This window comes from Somniosus microcephalus, chromosome 4 (assembly GCF_052327205.1).
Source record: "Somniosus microcephalus isolate GS21.2 chromosome 4, FLI_Smic_1.0, whole genome shotgun sequence".
Lineage (NCBI taxonomy): Eukaryota > Metazoa > Chordata > Chondrichthyes > Squaliformes > Somniosidae > Somniosus > Somniosus microcephalus.
In genome coordinates, this window is record NC_140990.1 from 241,492,045 (window position 1) to 241,515,492 (window position 23,448).

At 45.4% G+C, this 23,448-nt stretch overlaps 1 protein-coding gene across 2 annotated transcripts in view; it reads left to right on the forward strand.

Moving 5' to 3' along the window:
* Positions 1 to 12,437, forward strand: part of ccdc141 (coiled-coil domain containing 141) — a 285,891-nt gene extending 273,454 nt beyond the window's left edge. Inside the window, exons 24-25 of one of the 2 annotated variants that reach the window (XM_085986005.1) lie at positions 4,434 to 5,422; positions 10,189 to 12,437. In XM_085986005.1, the coding sequence (XP_085842131.1) occupies positions 4,434 to 5,422; positions 10,189 to 10,474 (1,275 nt within the window). In that variant the 3' untranslated portion in view covers positions 10,475 to 12,437. The remainder of the gene's footprint in view (positions 1 to 4,433; positions 5,423 to 10,188) is intronic. The other variant, XM_085986004.1, reaches the window with a different exon arrangement.
* Positions 12,438 to 23,448: the final 11,011 nt, after the last annotated feature.

The following is a 23,448-nucleotide window of genomic DNA, read 5'->3' on the forward strand; positions in this document are numbered from 1 at the left end:
ATCGCTGATTCCCTCACCATCAATATCCTGGGGGTCACCATTGACCAGAAACTTAACTAGACCAGCCACATAAATACTGTGGCAACAAGAGCAGGTCAGAGGCTGGGTATTCTGTGGCGAGTGTCTCACCTCCTGACTCCCCAAAGCCTTTCCACCATCTACAAGGCACAAGTAAGGAGTGTGATGGAATACTCTCCACTTGCCTGGATGAGTGCAGCTCCAACAACAGTCAAGAAGCTTGACACCATCTAGGACAAAGCAGCCCGCTTGATTGGCACCCCATCTACCACCTTAAACATTCACTCCCTCCACCACCGGTGCACCGTGGCTGCAGTGTGTACCATCTACAAGATGCACTGCAGCAACTTGCCAAGGCTTCTTCACCTCCCAAACCCGTGACCTCTTCCACCTAGAAGGACAAGGGCAGCAGGTGCATGGGAACACCACCACCTCCAAGTTCCCCTCCAAGTAACACACCATCCTGACTTGGAAGTATATCGCCGATCCTTCATCGTCACTGGGTCAAAATCCTGGAACTCCGGACTAACAGGGCGCAAACGGCTTATTGTCCAGGGGGCAAAAAAGCACCACCCGAGAAATTGCTGAGGCACTATCCGATAGCGGCGCACCCCCATCGGTAGCGCCTCCAGCGATTACATCATTGCCACACGCCGCGACCCCTTACTGTTTCGCCGCATCCCCTTACTGCTCTGCGGCCGAAATTCGGCTGCACCCCGCGAGGTTTCCGCGGGCAATGTCAGCGCCAGCCTCACGGGTTGCGAACCAGGCTGACCTCCGCTCGTGGGACGGTAATTAAAGGGGAGGTGCAGCCGCGACCCACGCCGCCATTTTCTATTTTGGCCGACCTCCAGGTCGTCTCTCCATGCTGTGCCGTGGCATGGGCCTGGCTGCCATCACGAAGCCCAGCACCGTGTCTCGGTGCTGGGCTGCAGCCACGACACCACGCTGCCCTGGTGGCCTAGTGTGGGCCATCGGAGGCCCTGCAGAGTGCGCAGCAGCCCTCCCCTTTAACTGAAGGGGAGGGGCGTTGAAACATGGCAGCGCTCCAAACGGGGCGTAACCGAATTTCGCGCCCATAGTATCTTACAGCACAGAAGGCCAGTCAGCCCATTGTGCATGTGCCGGCTCTTTGAAAGTCCCACTTCCCAGCTCTTTCCCTATAGCCCTGCAATTTTAACCACTTCAATTGTTTATCCAATTCCCTTTGAAAGTTACTACTGTACTGAATCTGCTTCTACATCCATTCAGGCATTGCACTCTAGCTGATAATTCATTACATAAGAAAATTCTCCTCATCTCACCTCTGGCTATTTTTACAATTTCCTTAAATCTGTGTCCTGTAGTTACTGACCCTTCTTCCAATGAATACAGTCTCTCCTTACATAGAAACATAGAAGATAGGAGCAGGAGTAGGCCATTCGGCCCCTCGAGCCTGCTCCGCCATTCAATGAGATCATGGCTGATCATCCAAATTCAGTACCCTGTTCCTGCCTTCTCTCCATATCCCTTGATCCCTTTAGCCTTAAGAAATATATCCAACTCCTTCTTGAATATATTTAATGAATTGGCCTCTACTGCCTTCTTTGGCAGAGAATTCCACAGGTTCACCACTCTCTGGGTGAAGAAATTCCTTCTCATCTCTGTCCTAAATGGCTTACCCCTTATCCTTAGACTGTGACCCCTGGTTCTGGACTCCCCGACCATCGGGAACATCCTTCCAGCATCTAGTCTGTCTAGTCCTGTTAGAATTTTATAAGTTTCGATGAGATCCCCTCTCATTCTTCTAAACTCCAGCGAGTACAAGCCCAATCGACCCAATCTCTCCTCATACGTCATTCCTGCCATCCCAGGTATCAGCCTGGTGAATCTTCGCTGCACTCCTTCCATGGCAAGAACATCCTTCCTCAGATAAGGCGACCAAAACTGCACACAATACTCAAGATGTGGCCTCACCAAGGCCCTGTACAACTGCAGCAAGACATCCTTGTTCCTGTACTCAAACCCTCTCGTTACGAAGGCCAACATACCATTTGCCTTCTTAACCGCCTGCTGCACCTGCATGCTTACTTTCAGCGACTGGTGCACAAGGACGCCCAGGTCTCGTTGCACTTCCCCTTCTCCCAATCTATTGTCATTTAGATAATAATCTGCCTTCCTGTTTTTGACACCAAAGTGGATAACCTCGCATTTATCCACATTATATTGCATCTGCCATGCTTCTGCCCAATCACCCAACCTGTCCAAATCATACTGGAGTTTCTCGGCATCCTCCTCACAGCACACACGCCCACCCAGCTTTGTGTCGTCCGCAAACTTAGAGATATTACATCTAGTTCCCTCGCCCAGATCATTAATATATATTGTGAATAGCTGGGGTCCAAGGACCGATCCCTGCGGTACTCCACTAGTCACTGCCTGCCACTCGGAAAAAGAGCCGTTTATTCCAACTCTTTGCTTTCTGTCTGCCAACCAGTTCTCTATCCAAGTCAATACCTTGCCCCCAATCCCATGTGCCTTAATTTTACACGCTAATCTCTTATGCGGGACCTTATCGAAAGCCTTTTGAAAATCCAAATACACCACATCCACTGGTTCTCCCTTATCTATTTTACCAGTTACATCCTCAAAAAATTCCAGTAGATTAGTCAAGGACGATTTACCTTTTGTAAAGCCATGTTGACTTTGTCCGATCGGTCACTTTTTTCCAAGTGCTCTGCTATTACATCCTTTATAATGGACTCTAGCATTTTCCCCACTACCGATGTCAGGCTTACCGGTCTGTAATTCCCTGTTTTCTCTCTACCACCCTTTTTGAACAGTGGGGTAACATTAGCTACCCGCCAATCCATGGGTACTGTTCCAGAGTCTATTGAATTTTGGAAGATGACCAGCAATGCATCTACTATTTCTAGGGCCACTTCCTTAAGTACCCTAGGATGTAGATTATCAGGCCCTGGGGATTTATCGGCCCTCAATCCCATCAATTTCCCTAACACCATTTCCCTACAAATACTGATTTCTATCCGTTCCTCCCTTTCATTAGACCCTATGTTCCCCGACATCTTTGGGAGGTTATTTGTGTCCTCCTTTGTGAAGACAGAACCAAAGTATGTATTTAATTGGTCTGCCATTTCTTTGTTCCCCATTATAAATTCCCCTGATTCTGACTGCAAGGGACCTACGCTTGACTTCACCAATCTTTTTCTCTTATTTACTCTAACAAAACCCTTCATGATTTTGAATGCCTTTATTAATTTCCCCTTAACCTTTCTTTGCTCTAAGAAGAACCATCGCAGCTTCTCTAGTTTCTCCACATGACTAAAGTCCCTCATCCCTAGTAAATCTCCTGAGTAACCTCTCTAAGGCCTTGATATCCTTCCTAAAGTGTGGCCCCCAGAATTGGACACAATACTCCAGCTGAGGCCTAACCAGTGATTTATAAAGGTTTAGCATAAATTCCTTGCTTTTGTACTCTATTCCACTATTTATAAATCCAAGGATCCCATCAGCTTTATCAACTTTTCCTGCCACCTTCAAAGATTTCTTTACGCAAACCCTCAAGTCTCTCTGTTCCTGCACCGACTTTAAAATTGTATCATTTAGTTTATATTGCCTCTCCTCATTCTTACTTACAAAATACATCACTTCACACTTCTCTGCATTAAATTTAATCTGCCACGTGTCTGCCCATTTCACCAGTCTGTCTATGTCCTCCTGAAGTCTGCCACTATCCTCCTCAATTTTTACTACTTTTCAGAGTTTTGTGCCATCTGCAAACTTTAAAATTATGCCCTGTATACCCAAGTCCAGGTCATTTATATATATCAAAAAGAGCAGTGGTCCTAATACTGACCTCTGGGGGACACCACTCTATTCTTCCCTCCAGTCTGAAAAACAGCCGTTCACCACTACTTTCTGTGTTTTTTCTCCTTACCCAATTTTATATCCATGCAACAATTGCCCCTTTAATCCCATGGACTTCACATATAACACAGAAGGTTTGCTTATTTGATGCAGCTTTTGTCATACTGGTGTCCTTAAAGGAAATAGGTTTCCAGATTTAAAAAATATATAAAAACCAAGCACATTGTGAATATAGTATAGTTGGCCTGTTGGCCAATGTCCTGTTTTTCTTTGTTCTTGGATGTTACCACCAGTGAATTTAACACCAGACATAAACTGACCTTATCTCCCCTGCCTGGTTCTCTGATGAGAATATTGTGGATTCCTGGCTTTTCATTAATCAGGACTTCAGTGGTAGAAACTGCAGACATGACTGTGAAGCAATATTGGGGAAATTATCAAGATGCCTTCTAGAGGCATGACAGAAATAGTAATACCCAAATAAGGAGGGCATGCTATACATAGCAAATTAAATAAATTATAGATACAATTTGTTTTTGTTTTTTAAGGAACTTTTAAATGTCAACTTGGATGGATTACTGAACAATCAAATCACAGATTCAGTTGCAGAAGATCCGTATTCACAAGATGCTACAGAGCTATTTCATCCTTCCACCGAGGGCAGCACAGTGACTGATGGAGATCTACAAAATGAACTTTTAGTAGATGAAACCCTATCTGTAGAAGAATATGAATGCATGTCACCTGATGACATCTCTTTGCCTCCACTTCCTGAGACTCCTGAATCGAACATCATCCATTCTGAAACAGAAGTGGACAAAATGTCCAGATTAAGTTCCCACAGTCTGCATGCTGGGTCTTACAGTGGCCAACCACAGATGCAAGCAAGCTATAGCAGAATGACTGACAACTCTGATGTGCTCGCACCTGTTGCAACTGCTGATACAGTAAATCACTCAAGACCACAAGTTTATAGTGGATCAGAATGCCATCCCTCATCTCATCCAAATCCCAATACTGAGCCACGCACAAAATACAGATCGGAGTCTTCTTCTTTTATCCACAGCCCACTGACAATTCCTGCACCCAATATTGTTTCAAGCACTCTTTCACATATCTTAAAATCCCAAATGGTAACTAATTCATCAGCCTGTGATTCTATCTGTGAAGTGCATGAGACACAGTTGCAGACTTACGATATGCATGAGAGTGTGACTAAAACACACGAGTCACTGCATGGTGTTAATAGTGGCTGTTTTAGAAAAGAACTAAGTTCTAACAGAAATAGTTTATATACTTCACCTGAACCACTAACAGTACCCCTCAATGTACACCAATCAGTGCATGATACAGGCCATCGTATGGATACTGTCATCAGTGAGGAAATCAGACGTACATCGAGAAACACAGTCATGTGCAACCTGGCTAGCAACACACCCAACTTCTCCAAGCTCTTGTCTAATGTCAGTGTGGTAGAAGGTTCTCCTGTGACCTTGGAAATAGAAGTAACAGGATTCCCAGAACCAACTTTGACATGGTGGGTAAACTATAACAAACAGCAATAATGTTTACAAGTAGAACTGCTTCTGACTGGGAACATTTCATATTACATTAACACATATTAAGCCGATCATCATGAGCTGTTGACTATGGGTCTGATATTTTTAGTGTTATTACAGCCTAACTCTAGATGTAATACGAAAAACTTTTTTTCATATATTTGAAGAATGTATGAGAATTTTGAAAACTAGTGAAACAACGCAAGTAAATCTCCTGTTATGCACAAAATTATGTGCATATTAGCTGAAGGGCAATTACTGGTTAAAAACTTTCACTAGCCATTAGAAATGGAAATTGTCAATGTATGATAATCAGAACAGATGAATAACTTGTTTAAATGATTATTACATGGTGTCTTACGCTGCTATTATGTTACACTGGTAGTCTCCTCGGCAAGGGGAAGGTAGGAATGTGGCAGAAGCAGCTGAACAGATGGTGATAAAGAAGTTCATGAGCTCCTCACACTTGTTATTGGAGGTGAGGGTGACCTGGGCAGGGGAAAGGGGTTTAAGGAGATGATTGGTAGTGAAGAAAAGAAGCTGGGAGTTATCTTTGTATTCCAGGATGGTCCTGAGCAGTTTTGACAGAGGAGAGCAGGGCTCCGTAGTGCTTGACGTGCTCCAGTCACATCTAGCAATGAATGGCTAAACCAGTTGTGCGCCATTGACATATAAGTCTGCTCCCTTTGGACTAAAGGGAGTGAAGATAGGGGCTGTACCAGGGGGAATGGCCAAGGTGGGAGAGATTAAGGGGTTTACTGGGGATAGTGCATCAAAGGCGATTAAGCAGATTGACAGCTGCAGAAATGTTGTGGCAAATGCAGGGCCAAAATCTAGACATTTTCGAGTTTGAATGTGCTGTTGTAAGTGACTTGGAGGAGAGTTTTTTCCAGGGGTGGATGCAGAAGAGGGAATGTAGAGGTGAGTGATGGCCTTGTTTGTGATTGAGATGATGGGAATAGAGAGCCACGTGAGATGGCAAGGTCAAGGGGTGGCAGTGAATATGGGTAAGTCAGTTTATATGGAGGGAGAGGTTAAAGGGGAGGACAGGAGGGGAGTGAACTCAGAGGAGAGAGGGCAAGATAAGTTGTGATGGATGTTGACATCACCGAGGACGAAAAGTCACTCAGTGCAGAGGCTGAGGAAGAAAGGATTGAGGATACCACAGTGAGAAACTTGGGTGGGGCTTGTCTGGGCTGTAGAGAATGAGGATTTAAAGGACAGGTAGTTTTGGAACAAGGTGAGATGTTCAAAAAAGGTGCCAGAGGAATAAAGGAATAGACCAAGGTGAGATTTGGTGAGAAGGGCCACACCCAACATTCCCTCTAAGCTGCCAATCTCGCGCAGCCTGGGACCAGCTTTTCCAATATGAAATTTCGTGCATGTGCGAAACTTTGAATGGGTCGCGCAGCCCGTTAAATGGACTGTGCTCCCAAATTTAAAATTAGGGGGAACATTGGCCACACCGCCACCGTGGCGGTTTGAGAGAGGCAGGTGATAGAAGGTATTGCCAGGCATGAAGGTTTCAGTAAGGGGAAAAGTGTCGACACCCGTATGCCAAGTTTCCATCAAGACTGTGATTTCAATGGAATCATCCAGAATAGGGTCATGGATACTATATGATATACTATATCCATCACAGATCCATCAACCAATTCTCCTAACCAATAGTCTTCTAAACTGTAGAACTATATTCTTTGTACAGATGATTACACGCCGCTTCAATAGACCCCATGTTATCTACAGTATTTATATTTTGTACAAGCAACAAGATAATTTGCAGGGTCAAAAATAAGGCTTGATTATTCCAGTCATTATGTTATCACTTTTCAAAAATACCAATACCCGGAAACAACAAGGGACTCATTCAAAATAGCAGAACAAAGAAAATTGTACTAAAATAGCATCAAAGGGGTGATCTTTATTTTTGATGGAGAACATATGACCTGGGAAATAATAATTCTGTAAGGTTTTTAAAGTCCTAGTTTTAATTCATGTTGGATTACTTTAGAACATTGAAAACCTGATCTCAATCATTTTGTTCAGTCATTCGGACTCTGGGAAAATAAGAACATAAGAAATAGGAGCAGGAGTCGGCCATTCGTCCCCTCGAGCCTGCTTCACCATACGGCCCCTCGAGCCTGCTCCACCATACGGCCTCTCGAGCCTCCTCCACCATACAGCCCCTCGAGCCTGCTCCACCATACGGCCCCTCGAACCTGCTCCACCATATGGCCCCGCGAGCCTGCTCCTCCATTCAATATGATCATTGTTGATCTTCTACCTCAACTCCACTTTCCCACCCTATCTCCATATCCCTTGATTCCCTTAGTGACCAAAAATCTATAGATCTCAGTCTTGAATATACTCAATGACTGAGCATCCACAGCCCTCTGGGGTAGAGAATTCCAAAGATTCACAAAGCTCTGAGAGAAGAAATTTCTCCTCATCTTAGTCCTAAATGGCCGACCCCTTATCCTGAATTTATGGTCCCTAGTTCTAGACTCTCCCAATACGGGAAACAGCCTCTCAGCATCTACCCTGTCAAGCCCTCTAAGAATTTTATATGTTTCAATGAGATCACCTCTCATTCTGCTAAACTCCAGAGAATATAGGTGCATTCTATTCAATTTCTCCTCATAGGACAACCGTCTCATCTCAGTAATCAATCTAATGAACCTTTGTTGCACCGCCTCTAAGGCAAATATATCTTTCCTTAGGTAAGTAGACCAAGGGCTAGGAATTTAGCTGGTTAGCGCCTCCCATTAGCGCTTCCAGAGGACGATAACGGGGCACTAACCACTTACCGCTCAGGCGCGGCGAGAATATCACCTGCCGCTAAATTCTGCGGTAGGTTTGCTCGGCAGTATGGCGTTGCACCCCGATCTCCTTCACCTGGAGATCGTGATGTCATCACCATGCGCATCGCCCCGGTAGAGCCCCAGACCCGAACTTTGGTTTCGCCCCCTGCAGCATCGCCGGGCAAAAACACCGACAGCTGCAGGAGGCTTTCATCGGGAGGCGATACTTAAAGGCAAGGTGGCCGAGGTAGGAAAAAAAATGAAATGCTCGCTTTCTGGTTTTGTTGCTTTTTCCCCCAGCGCTCAATCAGCCCGATACTCTGCTGCAGTGCATCGGGCTGATCGGGCCGGATCGCGGCTGCCGTCAGGGACCAGGTAAGTTGCTTTCCCTTGCAGAGCCTGCAATGTTGGCCCTTCCCTTTAAGGGAGGGAAGGGGCCTTCCAACACGGCAGCACTGCACGGCCCATTGTGCAGCACTGCAGACCTACTGCCCCGCCTGCTGCCTGTTGCGCTCCAGGAAGGAAGTGGAGCCCCACTTCCTTTCGGGAGCGCAAAACCGAATTCTTTTAAAAAGTTGAAAGATATTGGCGCTAATTTTTTCAACTTTTAAAAGTTAGTGCCCCAAATGGGGCTATAATGAATTTCTCCCCCCCAAAACTGTACACAGTATTCCAGGTGTGGTCTCGCCAAAACCCTATATAATTGCAGCAAAACTTCCTTACTCTTATACTGCAACCCCCTTGCAATAAAGACTAACATACCATTTGCCTTCCTAATTGCTTGCTGTACCTGCATGTTAACGTTCTGTGATTCATGTACAAGGACCCCCAAATCCCTCTGAATACCAACATTTACTAGTCTCTCACCTTTTGATAAGAAATTCTGCTTTTCTATTCTTCCTAATAACGTGGAATAATTTCACATTTCCCACATTATATTCCATTTTGCCATCTTCTTGCCTACTCACTTAACTTGTCTATATCCCGTTGCAGCCTCTTTATGTCCTCCTTACAGCTTACTTTCCCACCTAGCTTTGTATCGTCAGCAAACTTGGATACATTACACTTGGTCCCTTCATCTAAGTCATTGATATAGATTGTAAATAGCTGATCATTGTGGCACCCCACCACCTAAACCTGCCAACCGGAAAATGACCTGTTTATTCCTACTCTCTGTTTTCTGTCTGTTAACCAATCCTCAATCCAAGCTAATATATTACCCTCAATCCCATGAGACCTAATTTTGTGTAACAACCTTTCATTTGACACCTTATCAAATGCCTTTTGAAAATCCAAATATACGACATTCACTGGTTCCCCCTTATCTACCCTGCCTGTAACATGCTCAAAAAACTCAAATAGATTTGTCAAACATGATTTCCCTTTCATAAAACCATGTTGACTCTGTCTAATTATGCTATGATTTTCTAAGTGCCCTGTTACCACATGTGGTTTGAAGTAATATGCTGTAAAGATGCAGCACGTTTGCAAAGAAAAAGAATTAAATGTGAGGTTAGGATTTTTATAGCTGGAGGGTTTTTGGAATGTGGAATACTGTTGTTGAGGCTGAGTCACTAAGTGTACTTAGAAGGGAATGAGAGACTTGCTTGAAAAATAGGAATATTAGAGCATGGGGAGTGAGTAAGAGAGCTGGATTAGAATAGATGGGTCATATGGAAAAAACACTTGAGGGGCCAACTGCTTTTTCTGTGCTGCAACATTCTCTGCTCCTATGAAGTTGTGAGATTGAAATGTTTTGAAAAGCATGTGCTAAGTCATTTAAGATTTGTGCTTCTAAAGCTATTACATACTTTGTCTTTATACAGAAAATCCTTTTATATAAAATTCATTTTCTAATTTTTAAACATTCTTAAAAATAAATATGGTATTATTAAAATGGTGCTGTAAGTTGCTTGACTTAAAAAATGCGCTCTTTACTCCAGGTACAAGAATGGACAGAAGCTGACAACAGATCAGCATTTAAAAATTTCAGAAAAGGAAGGCAAAAAGATTCTTTTCATTGAGAAGGTGTCTGATAAAGATGCTGGCATTTATGTTGTACGAGCTAAAAATTCTAATGGTACTGTCAGTTCCAGTGCTATCCTTCAAGTACAAGGTAACTGCAGTCTCAGATGTTTGCACACTGATATTATAGATTGGTTCACTTGTCTTGGTGTGTTGTGTATACTATACATTAGCTTGTTTCTTATGTATATGCTGTTAACCTAACTTCTGTAAATATATATCACTGTTCCTGCCACCTAGCTGCCTATCACTGCGTCTTCTAAAATATCTGCACTTATCACAAGCAATATTATGATGTGATTTTTCTAACTTTAGTAATGTATTTTTGCTGCTGACTTGTTCAGGAATTGCTATTTCTTCACTGTTGCTCATTTAAGGCACAAAATGAATTTGTGGGAAATACTAATATTATAATTTAAGATTTTCCAGTAAAGTATATCTTTAGTAATTCAACACACATGAACAACACTAACTAGAATGCTGTTTGTAATCAATGACACCAATAAGAAATTAACAGTGACTGTCCAATTATTATAATGATATAAGTGGAAATCTGTAAAAGACTGAAAAAGGATGATGACCTGAATGGCCATTTTTCATTGATATCTTTAGATATCCTTATGTTCTTATATAGAAACAGTTTTGAAATTTTTTTACAGTCAAATATGTATTCTTTAATTACAATGGCAGTTTCTACCATTCAACACTTGATATTTTTGAAATAGAGGCATTGCAAAAACATGTTAAGATTGTAAATGAATGGGTGGCACAGTGGTGCAGCATGCTGGCACTCTGACATGTAAGATATGCTTAGCCATTGATCTCTGCATGTTCAGTTTCCTGTTTCAGAAATGTCTGTGGGAGATGGTAATGAGTAGAGACCAAGCGCTTGAGAGAAAATTAGAGGGTGGTTGCCCCAGGTGGTACCTCCTGGGTCACAACACACTTCCTAGCAGCCAAGTACAAAGTAGCCGCCCAAACACTCAGTCAGAGATTAGTCCATAAAATAGCAAATCCAGCCGATTGAATCGATAAGGAAAATAGAAGTAATAACTTACAATCTAAAAAACTTGCAGATGAAATGTGCATTATTATAACAATGTTTATGCGCAGCAGGTCTCCAATATTCTTCCTTTCAATATTTTCTCTCTGTGTCATTTTAAAACTACCATGGGGAATTTCCAAAATAATTTTAAAATTATGGAAACATTATGTATTAATGATGAATTTCATTTCATTATGCTTTACCTGTACGATTACGCTAACAAATCACCAGTTACAATGTATTGACAACACATGATTATTATATTTGTATTTCGTCATAATATTATTAACATTTGAAAATAAGTATATTTCATTGTCATTACCTACTTTTGGTTTCTTCTCTTTAATACTGTGATACCAATGAAATCCATATTGCTGGAAGTACATTGTACGAGTGCAGCAGAACTCTGTTTAGTCAAACTGACCAAGAAGCAGTAAGGCTGCAGTTATATGCTGACTGGCATGCATGGAGCATGATGCAGACTGGATGACTGAACCATGCTGCAGGTTGCATTAGGGTCAACCACAAAGAAACATTGTGCATGCTCCGCTCCTGGGCAGTTCATTTTTAATGTTAGGAGAAAATGGGTCAGAGAGTCAAATCTCTCAGTATTTCCCTTAATGTCCAAAGGACCAGTTGAGCACCTTCAAAATGTGGTGTCACACTACAGCTAGTGTGAACCATATGTCACTTGATTTTAGTTTGCTTGGAAGTCAGATTGAGACTTGATTTTCAGTTATGCTGTCACTTTCATATTAATTCATACCTGAAACTACATTGACATGAAAGTGACATTATAATTGCATCCTGAAACATTTGGGAGAACAAAATGTTTTTTACTCACTGTAATGTGAATCTACAGTGCATTGGAGATGACCTTTGAATGAGGTTCACAAGGAGGTTTAGATACAAGCTGGTTCTACTGTACATGTATTGTAGCATAATAAAACCAATTAGCAATGTAAAATTTAGCTATGCATTGCTAAATGTTAGCAGTTTAAATGCAATTTATGTTGTGAAAAATGTATGGCTGGCAAGTCTATGTGGCCTCAAATATATCAGAAGAAATATAAATGAAATAAAATGCAATATGGAGAAATAATCATTTCTTTCAGTTAAAAAGTGATTGGTTGGATCAAAGAACTTTTACACATGTTTTCACAAACCAAAAATAAAATGTTAACAGGTACTGAAACAGTAAAGGAGCATGTAAAATAAATCTCCTCAAACACATCAAAAGTATAGCGTACAAACATCAACTGCAATTTTTGGGGCTATAGTGATAAACCTGTGGCCCGTGTATTTCAGGGGTTGTTGAGAAGGTTGGGTAATATAATATTGAAAATAATAATTGAATTTTGAAAAGTTACAATCTGTTTGTCTCTGTCTATTTAATTGATATTACTATGGCTATTGTTCCTTATAACTTTCCTCTTTTGTTCCTCCTATAACATCCTATACCTCCTTCTACCTGCATCTTCACTGTGTTGAAATGAAGATTCATTACACAAATCAAGCCTCATTTCACTGTCCCCCACTCCCCACCCTGTAACTCACACTTTCCTGGGACCACAAAACTGTCAGACTCCTTCCTCATTCAATCTTCCCTTCCTCTATAATATTCATTCTTTTAAACCCCAAATTTGGTATCACCTTAATATTACTTCTCTCTTACTCTTTTCAACCCCTTGTTGATGTCCTGCACTGTGGGCCTTGGCCCCTCTTATAGGTGTCTCAATAATAAAAAGAAACTATGATGAGAACAGTCACAAAGAGAAAATAGAGCCTTTACCCCCAGTTATAAATAAAGGGACATTCCCTCGAATCACTCCCCATCAGTCCCTCGAATCACTCCCCATCATTCTCTTGAATCACTACCCATCATTCCCTTGAATCACTACCTATCATTCCCTCGAATCAATACCCAACCGACCACATGACAACACATCAACTCTCATTGCCCCTACACGACTGTGACAGTAATCATCACCTGAGTGAATAAGTCAGTATCAAATGTGTCTTTCCTGTATGAATGTAATTTCCAAGAATAACTAAGTGCCATGTCAGTACACAGTCTATTTTAACACAATTGCAAAGTGCACACAATAACCTTAATTTTTCCTAACACCACACTTCCCATGTCTTTCCTTAACCTATTCTTGTGCTAAAATTTCAGCAAAAGAACTACATCTTTCAATATTTCAAAGGATTATCACCATGTTCTCTTGACCTTTTGTTTAAAATCATAGCCTGATTAATTACTTGACAGATGATCAATAATGACATTTCCACATAAAGCATTTCCCTTCACTCCTGTAAAAGCCAAGATAAAAGTTGCAGACATTAGTACTTGTTTTTATAACCTTACCTCTTACTGAGTATTGGGTATTTAGCAGCAGTAAGCTCTCTTGTGTTGTAAAAGTTTATTTTCATCCATTAGCGAACTTTAGAGAAAAAGGAAATGCAAGTTACAAAATGTATGCAATATATGAGATCACTGTTCAATGAGCAACACAATTACATTCTCAGAACATTTTGATAGCAAAAAGGTTATTTCAATTTGTTTCAATTTTCAAGTGTTTGATCTTCCTGGAAAAATGTAGAAAATTATTCCTCAAATAATGCACCATAAGGCATTTTCAGTGGGTTTCCCATAATTATTCAGAATTATTTGTCATGACTGTTCTTTCAGTTGCAGTCTCTATCTTGGTAAATAGCAGACATGGTACAGAGAAAAGAATAATATGTATCTCCCTTTCCCTTCACTGACATAAAAGCTATCTCTGCAGAACAGTTGAGATACAACTTTCCCATTATCCATTGCTCACTCATCTAAAATCATATTTCAACTCTTAAGAGAATAGGAATAGGTAAGTCATTAAGTTTGAGGGCATCTGTTATGAGATTGGCCAGAAAAGCAATAGCTAAGAGGATAATGGATAGGTGTAGTAATAGTGAGGCCTTTTTTAAAGCTATGTAAGGCATCAGAGAACCATCTGGGACTGTATTGGACTATTGAGGGGTTCTGAAGGGAATATTTGAGTGAAGTCCCAAGATATGGCTCAGATATTAAATGATTACTTTGCACTAGTCTTCAATACTGAAGATGATGCTAAGTTACCAGTGTTGTTACATAGTTGTGATGTTAAATTGAATGTGTAGAAGTGAATGCAGAAGTAGTCCTCACTAGAATTAGGGCTCTAAAAACAAATCAGGCTGCTGGACCTGATGTTATTCACCCTAGAGTGATCAAAGAAATAGGGCTATATTATCTGGCTCATGTAATATAACAGCTCACGGTGGAATGAGATTATGTCCATGGACAACAGAGAAGCCTATGGGTTACCTATATTTAAAAAGGGCAGTAAGTCAGCAGAACCAAGAAACTATAGACCCATTAGTTTAACTTCAGTAATAGGCAAATTGCAAGAAGGGATTATTCGGGATGTGTTGTATGATCATCCAGAAAGAGCAGAGATCATCAGGGAATCACAGCATAGCTACTGGAACTTGATCAATTTTTTTTGAACAGGTTGCAATTTGATGGATGATGGAAGTCTGGTAGATATTGCGTGGATAAAATTCAACTTCAGTGGAGGGCAAAATGGGCAGTGGCAGATTGACCGCCCATTATATACCCTGCCCAATTTTCATGCCATTAAAGTCAATGGAAAGGAAAATCAGGCAGAGCATATAATGGTGGCCAATCTGCTACTGCCCATTTTGTGCCACTGCCAAAGTTAAATTTTACTCCCTGTGAACCTTGATTTTCAAAAAGCATTTGATAAAGTGCAGTGTTAAAAGACTGCTAAGTAACATTAATATTTGAGGGATCGATGAGCAGGTTTTACATTGAATAGCGAATTGGTTGCATTCATGTAGACAAAGGGGTAGCTTTTAATGATAGCAACTCTGCATTGGGGCCAGTCATACTAAGTCCTGCAAGGAATTGTGTTAGATCTGTTGATTTTCACCTTCTTTATTAATGCTTTGGATGAAGGCATTGGGAGAACAGTCCATAAGTTTGTGATGTCATGAAGATGTCTGCTAGATTTAGCACCTTAGATTAAATAACTAGTTTGCAGGTAGTTTAAGATGCAGTGGGGATTGGACCTGTGTGTGAAAGACACCTTTCAGTGTAAACCAATGCAGTTTGATACATTTGGACTTGGGTAATTCCAGGCATGTACACACCATATCGGGTTTCCCATTCATAAGAACATAAGAATTAGGAGCAGGAGTTTGCCATACAGCCCCTCGAACCTGTTCTGCCACTTAATAAGATCATGGCTGATCTTCGACCTCAACTCCATTTTCACACCCGATCCCCATATCCTTTGATTCCCCTAGAATCCAAAAATCTATCTCTCTCAGCCTTGAATATACTCAACGATTCAGCATCCACAACCCTTTGTGGTAGAGAATTCCCAAAAAATCACAACCCTCTTAAAGTAGATAAGTCACCAGGACCAGATGGGATGCATCCTAGGGTGCTGAGGGAAGTTAAGGTGGAAATCGCAGAACTACTGGCCGTAATCTTCCAATCCTCCTTAGATACAGGAGTGGTGCCAGAGGACTGGAGAATTGCAAATGTTACACCTTCTTCAAAAACAGGTGTAAAGATAAACCCAGCAACTATAGGCCAGTCAGTTTAACCTCGGTAGTGGGGAAGCTTTTAGAAACGATAATCAGGGACAAAATTAACAATCACTTAGAAAAGTGTGGATTAATTAAGGAAAGCCAGCATGGATTTGTTAAAGGCAAATCGTGTTTAACTAACTTGATTGAGTTTTTGATGAGGTAACAGAGAGGGTTGATGAGGGTAATGCGGTTGACATGGTGTACATGGACGTCCAAAAGGCATTTGATAATAGGCTTGCCAGCAAAGTTGAAGCCCATGGAATAAAAGGAACAGTGGTAGCATGGATACGAAATTGGCTAAGAAGCCGGAAACAGAAAGTAGTGGTGAACGGTTGTTTTTTGGGCTGGAGGAAGATATATAGTGATGTTCCCCAGGGGTCAGATCTAGGACCACTGCTTTTCTTGACATGTATATTAATGACTTGGACTTGGGTGTACAGGGCACAATTTCAAAATTTGCAGATGACACAAAACTAGTGAACAGTGAGGAGGATGGTGATAGACTTCAAAAAAACATAGACGGGCTGGTGAAATGGATGAACACATGATAGGTGATAATTTAACGCAGAAAAGTGCAAAGTGATACATTTTGGTTAGAAGAACGAGGAGAGGAAATATAAACGAAAGGGTACAAACCTAAAGTGGGTGCATGAACAGAGAGACCTAGGGGTATATGTGCACAAATCATTGAAGATGGCAGGGCAGGTTGAGAAAGTGGTTAAAAATGCATATGGGATCCTGGGCTTCAGAAATAGAGGCATAGGCCTAGAAATTCAGTATAGCCAGTTTTGGGGCGGTAAAGTCGGGCGGGCGCTAAAGTTTGCGCCCGCCGGAAAGTGGAGGCCACTTCGCCGATATTCAGTAGCTTTGGCCAAGGAGTTTGCTCGAGCGCTAAAACTGGCGTTGCACCCCTATCTTTAGGCGCTAAGCCGGCGGTGCAGACTGATACCGCCGAGGCCGGGCGCAGCACAGGTGCGGTCATGTTTTGATTGACAGCAGACACCCTGGCGCCGGCCAGCTCTTAAAGGGGGAAGGGTCGACTTGGTCTGCTGCCACGCCCTGGATACTGCAGCCCTCCAGCTAGGCCTAAACACTGCTGCTGGAGAGAAATAGCGCCAGCAAGGATGCAGAGGGCCCGTGAGCGAGCGCAGCGCTTCTCTGCCCATGATTTGAAGGTGCTGCTTAGGGGTTTGGAGAAGAGAAGAGATATCTTGTGCCCGGACAGTGGCAAGAAGGCTCCCAAGAGGCTGTACAGGAGAGCCTGGAGGGAAATCGCCCAGAGGGTCACAGCCAACAGCGATGTCCCCAGGACTGGTGACCAATGCCGGAAAAAGTTTAACGACCTCACTCGGTTGGTCAGGGTGAGTACCCTTTCCATTGTCCTCCTCATCCTTGCATGTGCACCTCACATTATGGGCAAAGGGACCTCAAAGGCCTAATGGCCAGCCCTCCTCCAGCAGCTATGGCACTGGCATGAACATCAATAGCACTTTCTGCACTTTACACACTGGCCAAGCTATTCGACCATGGGAGGCAGTGCACACAACAACAGGGCACCACACTGGCCAAGCTATTCCACCATGGGAGGCAGTGCACACAACAACAGGGCACCACACTGGCCAAGCTATTCCACCATGGGAGGCAGTGCACACAACAACAGGGCACCACACTGTACTTAGAGGCCGTCCTTTCTCTTGCAGGCCAAGCTGGCCCAGAATCTGAAGAGCCGGACTGTCACCGGGGGAGGCCGTGCCCAGTTCCAGGAGCTCAGTGACCTGGAGGAGCGCGTGGGTCGACTCATGGGTGCCCGGGTGATTGGCCCCGTTGCAATTGGAGATGCCGACCCTGTGCTGGGCCCCAATGGTAAGGACATGAGCGTTTGGACCTCTCTCGTTCCCCTTGCGCTTCAGATCTACATCCTTTGCCACTGTCCGACCAATGCGCATAATGCCACCACTCATGCCTCCCTCGCTGACACCCTGTCCTCACTCTAAAGCTACTCTTGTGCCTTCCTGCTTTCAGCTGGTGAGGAGGAGGTCCCTGAGGCTGCGAGTGTCAGTCCCTCGGAAGAGGAGGACGACGAGGAGCAAGAGGAAGGCGGCACATCGGGGGAACCCTCATCCGCGCCAGGGGATGGCAATGGAGGGGACACGTCTTGCATGGAGGAGAGCCAGGGGGAAGTGTTGCAGGGGGGTGTAGCTCCTGTGCCCAGTGGCATCCAGCCACGCGGGAAGGGTCGGGCAGCACGGCTGCCTTCTCCCCAGAGGGGGGGAAGTGTTGCAGGGGAGTGTAGCTCCTGTGCCCAGTGGCATCCTGCCACGCGGGAAGGGTCGGCCAGCTCGGCGGCCTTCTCCCCAGAGGGGGGATGTGTTGCAGGGGAGTGCAGTTGCTGGGCCCAGTGGCGTCCAGCCACGCGGGAAGGGTCGGTCAGCTCGGCGGCCTTCTCCCCAGAGGGAGAGTCCAGCCTCCAGTCCGGAGACGGTCCTCGCCCAGGAGGTGCGCCTCCTTGATCAAATGTCCGCGGACTCGGATCGTCGGCACACCGAGTTCATGGGGGTTGTGGGACAGTTGCCTGAGGCCATTGAGTCCCTGGCTCATAGTGTGGCCGATTTCGGGGCCTCACAGGCCAGGGGCTTAGAAGAACTCGCGGCAGCACAGGCCAGGGGTCACGAACAATTCGGGGCAGCACAGGCCAGGGGTCACGAAGAATTCAGGGCATCACAGGACGCGAGTCGGGCCGATTTCAGGGCAGCACAGGCAGCGAGTGCAGAGTTGATGAGTGGTGCCGTGCAGTCACTGGCTGGTCTGATGCGGGCACAGACCAGGGCAGTACGGGCACTCACTGCTGCCACACTCGCTGTGTCACGCACGCATCGCCAGGGCACCCGCCGCGCTGCTGCAGCACAGCGGTCTGGGCTTCACCAGATTGCTGCGCTTGCTGCAGTGCCAGCCCGGCCGACTGCCAGTGTCTCTGGCGACCAGCGAGCGCCTGGCATCAGCCAGCTTGCCCCCATTGCTGCAGCCGCCACTGCCACTCCCCCAGCAAAGCTGCGACGAGCTGCTGGAGAAACTGATGCTGCCCAGCCACAGCTGCAGCAGTCAGCAGCCAGCCCCTCCAGGGCCGGAGCTCGTCCAGGCCGACCCCCAAGGGCATCTGCCGTCACGCATTGTGCCCCTCAGGAGCCTTCCCCCAGCCTTGCAACACCTACAGGGCCCAGGTTGAGGCGGAGCAGCAGGTCGGCCAGGGGCCGGAAAAGCCTGGACAAGGACTCGCCCTCTCGGCACACAAAGTAGAGTGTGTTGCCAAATGCTTTTTTATATGGGGGTGTTTGTGTTCTATATGGGGGGGTTTATTTTGGTAAGGCCGAAGATGAAGGCAAATGTTTTTTTATATGGGGGTGTTTGTGTTCTGTATGGGGGGGTTTGTCTTGGTAAGGCCGAGGATGAAGGCCATTTGGATGGACAAGTTTTGTTATTCCTCCCCAGGTTGTGGGAGTGAGATATGTTTTTGACTGTTTTTTGGGGGTCTTGTCTGTTTTTGGGTTTCATGTGGGAAGGGCCCTGAGTTTGTTAAATAAAGCTTTTTATTTATTCAGCTTGTCCATGTGTGATGTTTCAAGTGGTTGTTGCGTTAACCGGCTGAGGGCTTGCGGAGCGGCTGCATTCAGGTGCGTTCATTGCCACAAGCCATTCCCTGACAGGGGGCCTAGAAGTGTCGTTCAATAAGCCGTCGACGAACGGCCCTTGGACCTTGTGGCTCCCTCCTGGGCTGGTACTCCTCCTCCTCCTCCTCATGGTCCTCCTGCTCGTCCTCCTGAGGTGGTGGTCCAACGTGAGGTGGTAGTGCCTGAGTCCTGCGGATAGCCAGGTTGTGCAGCATGCAGCAAACGACGACGAACTGGGAGATTCTATCCGGCGAATACTGTAGAGATCCGCCGGAATGATCCAGGCAGCGGAACCGTTGCTTGAGGACGCCAATCGTTTGCTCTATGATGTTCCTTGTGGCTTGATGGCTTTCGTTGTATGCCTCCTCCGCAGGGGTCCTGGGCGCGCAGAGCAGGGTCATGAGCCATGTACACAAAGGATAGCCTTTGTCCCCGATAAGCCATCCTCTTGGGGGAGGCTGTGCCTGGAACATGTCAGCCACAGTAGTCTGGCGCAGGATAAATGCATCGTGGCTGCTTCCTGGAAAGCGGGCATTGACAGCTAGGATGCGCTGCCTGTGGTCACACACCAGCTGTACATTGAGGGAATGGTAGCCCTTCCGGTTGCGGTAATCCTCGGCATTGTCGATAGGTGCCCACATAGCCACATGTGTGCAGTCAATGGCGCCCTGCACCATGGGGAAGTCGGCGATCCTCGCAAATCCGACTGCACGCTGCTCCTGCCTCTCTAGGGTCATGGGGAAGGAGATGAATTGGTGTCTCCTTGCGAAAAGGGCATCGGTGACCTGCCGGATGCAGCGATGCATGGCGAACTGGGAGATGTTCGCTATGTCCCCAGCAGTGGCTTGGAAGGAGCCGCTTGCATAAAAGTTCAGAGCCACCGTGACCTTCACTTCCACCGACAGAGACGTCCTGCACATCAGCTGTGGACGCAGATCTCTGTGAAGCAGCTGGCAGATCTCTGCAACCACCTCCCTTCTGAAGCGCAGCCTCTTAACACAATGCGCGGCAGTCATGGTGAGATAGGACACCTGCTGGCGGTATTCCCTGAGTGGGTAAGGCCTACGTTGCCGACGCCTGATGGCCCCTCTGCGTCTAGGCATGGCTGCCCCTCTCACACAGCGTCTGCGAGCCCTTCGCACATAATGCTGGAACTGAGGGTTGGAACCCCATGCAGCCCCCATAATATACTTGCAAACAGTGAAATCACAATGAGACAAATTTGCAAGCTCTGGCCAGAAGCCAAAAATACCTCTCCTATGTTGGCCCAATTCAGTAAGGTCTCTTCCTTGGTCTCTGTCCAGAAATCCGTAGCACTAAAGTCATTGCAGCAAAATGGCTGCCCTTTATAGTTCAGTCTAAGTGCCCTTTAATTAGCGCTCCCCGAGGCCCGCAGGGCCTCTGCTGCGTTCCACTTCACAGTTCTTAACAGCGCCACGCCCACATTGGGCGGGCGCCACTGAAGTTCCGGTTTGGGGCGCACAAACGGCGTTGCACGACGAAATGACGTCATAAGCTGCGCGCGCAGCTGAGCGCGCGCAAACACTTTGCGCCGGCGCTAAATGTCAATTGAAGTTGGGCGTAGGCGCAGATCGGTCTGCGCCCGGGCGCTAAGTGCCTAGCGCTCGAAATCTACCCCTCTTATGGCGCTAACGGCTGGCGAACGCAACTGAATTTCTAGGCCATAGAGTACAAAAGCAAGGAAGTTATGATGAACCTTTATAAAACACTGGTTCAACCTCAACTGGAGTATTGTGTCCAATTCTGGGCAGCGCACTTTAGGGAGGAGGTGAAGGCCTTAGAGAGGGTGCAGAAAAGATTTACAAGAATGGTTCCAGGGATGAGGGACTTCAGTTATGTAGATAGACTAAAGAAGCTGAGGTTGTTCTCCTTGGAGCAGAGAAGGATGAGAGGAGATTTGATAGAGTTGTTCAAAATCATGATTGGTCTAGACAGAGTAGATAGAGAGAAACTGTTCCCATTGTCAGAAGGGTCGAGAACCAGAGGACACAGATTTAAGGTGATTGGCAAAAAAAACAAAGGTGACATGAGGAAAAACTTTTTTACGGAGTGAGTGGTTATGATCTGGAATGCACTGCTTGAAGGGGTGGTGGAGGCAGACTCAATCGTGGCTTTCAAAAAGGAATTGGATAAGTACCTGAAGGAAATAAAATTGTAGGGCTATGGGGAAAGGGCGGTGGAATGGGTCTAGCTGAAGTGCTCCTGCAGAATGTAGGCCCAATTTACTCAATCTCTCCACATAGGACAACCCTCTCATCCCAGGAATCAATGTAGTGAACCTTCATTGCTCCACGTCTAAGGCAAGTATATCCTTCCTCAGATAAGGGGATCAAAACTGTGCACAATACGCCAGCTGTGGTCTCACTAAAGCCCGATACAGTTGTAGCAAGACATCCTTACTCTTGTACTCCAGCCCTCTTGCAATAAAGGCCAACATGCCATTTGCCTTCCTAATTGCTTGCTGTACCTGCATGCTAACTCTGTTTCCTGCACGAGGACACCTAAATCTCTCTCAACACCACCATTTAATAGTTTTTCACTGTTTAAAAAATGTTCTGTTTTTCTATTCTTCCTACCAAAGTGAATAACCTCACCTCACATTTGCTCACATTATGCTCCATCTGCCACCTAAATGCCCACTCACTTAAACTGTCTATATATTTTTTTATTCGTTCATGGGATGTGGGCATCACTGGCAAGGCCAGCATTTATTGCCCTTGAGAAGGTGGTGGTAAGCTGCCTTCTTGAACCTTTACAGTCTGTGTGGTGAAGGTACTCCCACAGTGCTGATAGGGAGGGAGTTCCAGGATTTTGATCCAGTGACAATGAAGGATCGGCGATATATTTCCAAGTCAGGATGGTGTGTGACTTGGAGGGGAACTTGGAGGTGGCGGTGTTCCCATGCGCTTGCTGCTCTTGTCCTTCTAGGTGGTAGAGGTCGCGGGTTTGGGAGGTGCTGCCGAATAAGCCTCGGCGAGTTGCTGCAGTACATCATGTAGATGGTACACACTGCAGCCACAGTACACTGGTGGTGGAGGGAGTGAATGTTCAAGGTGGTGGATTGGATGCCAATCAAGTGGGCTGCTTTGTCCTGGATGGTGTCGCGTTTCTTGAGTGTTGTTGGAGCTGCACTCATCCAAGCAAGTGGAGAGTATTCCATCACACTCCTTACTTGTGCCTTGTAGATGGTGGAAAGGCTTTGGGGAGTCAGGAGGTGAGACACTCGCCGCAGAATACCCAGCCTCTGACCTGCTCTTTTAGCCACAGTATTTATGTGGCTGGTCCAGTTAAGTTTCTGGTCAATGGTAACCCCCAGGATGTTGACGGTGGGGAATTCAGCGATGGTAATCCGTTGAATGTCAAGCGGCGGTGGTTAGACTCTCGCTTATTGGAGATAGTCATTGCGCGAATGTTACCTGTCACTGACCAGCCCAAGCCTGAACGTCGTCCAGGTCTTGTTGCATGCGGGCATGGACTGCTTCATTATCTGAGGAGTTGTGAATGGCGCAGACCACTGTGCAGTCATCAGCAAACATCCCCACTTCTGACCTTATGATGGAGGGAAGGTCATTGATGAAGCAGCTGAAGATGGCTGGGCCTAGGACACTGCCCTGAGGAACTCCTGCAACAATGTCCTGGGGCTGTGATGATTGACCTTCAACCACTACAACCATCTTCCTTTGTGCTAGGTATGACTCTAGCCAGTGGAGCGTTTTCCCCCCGATTTCCATTGACTTCAGTTTTACTAGGGCTCCTTGATGCCACATTCAGTCAAATGCTGCCTTGATGTCAAGTGCAGTCACTCT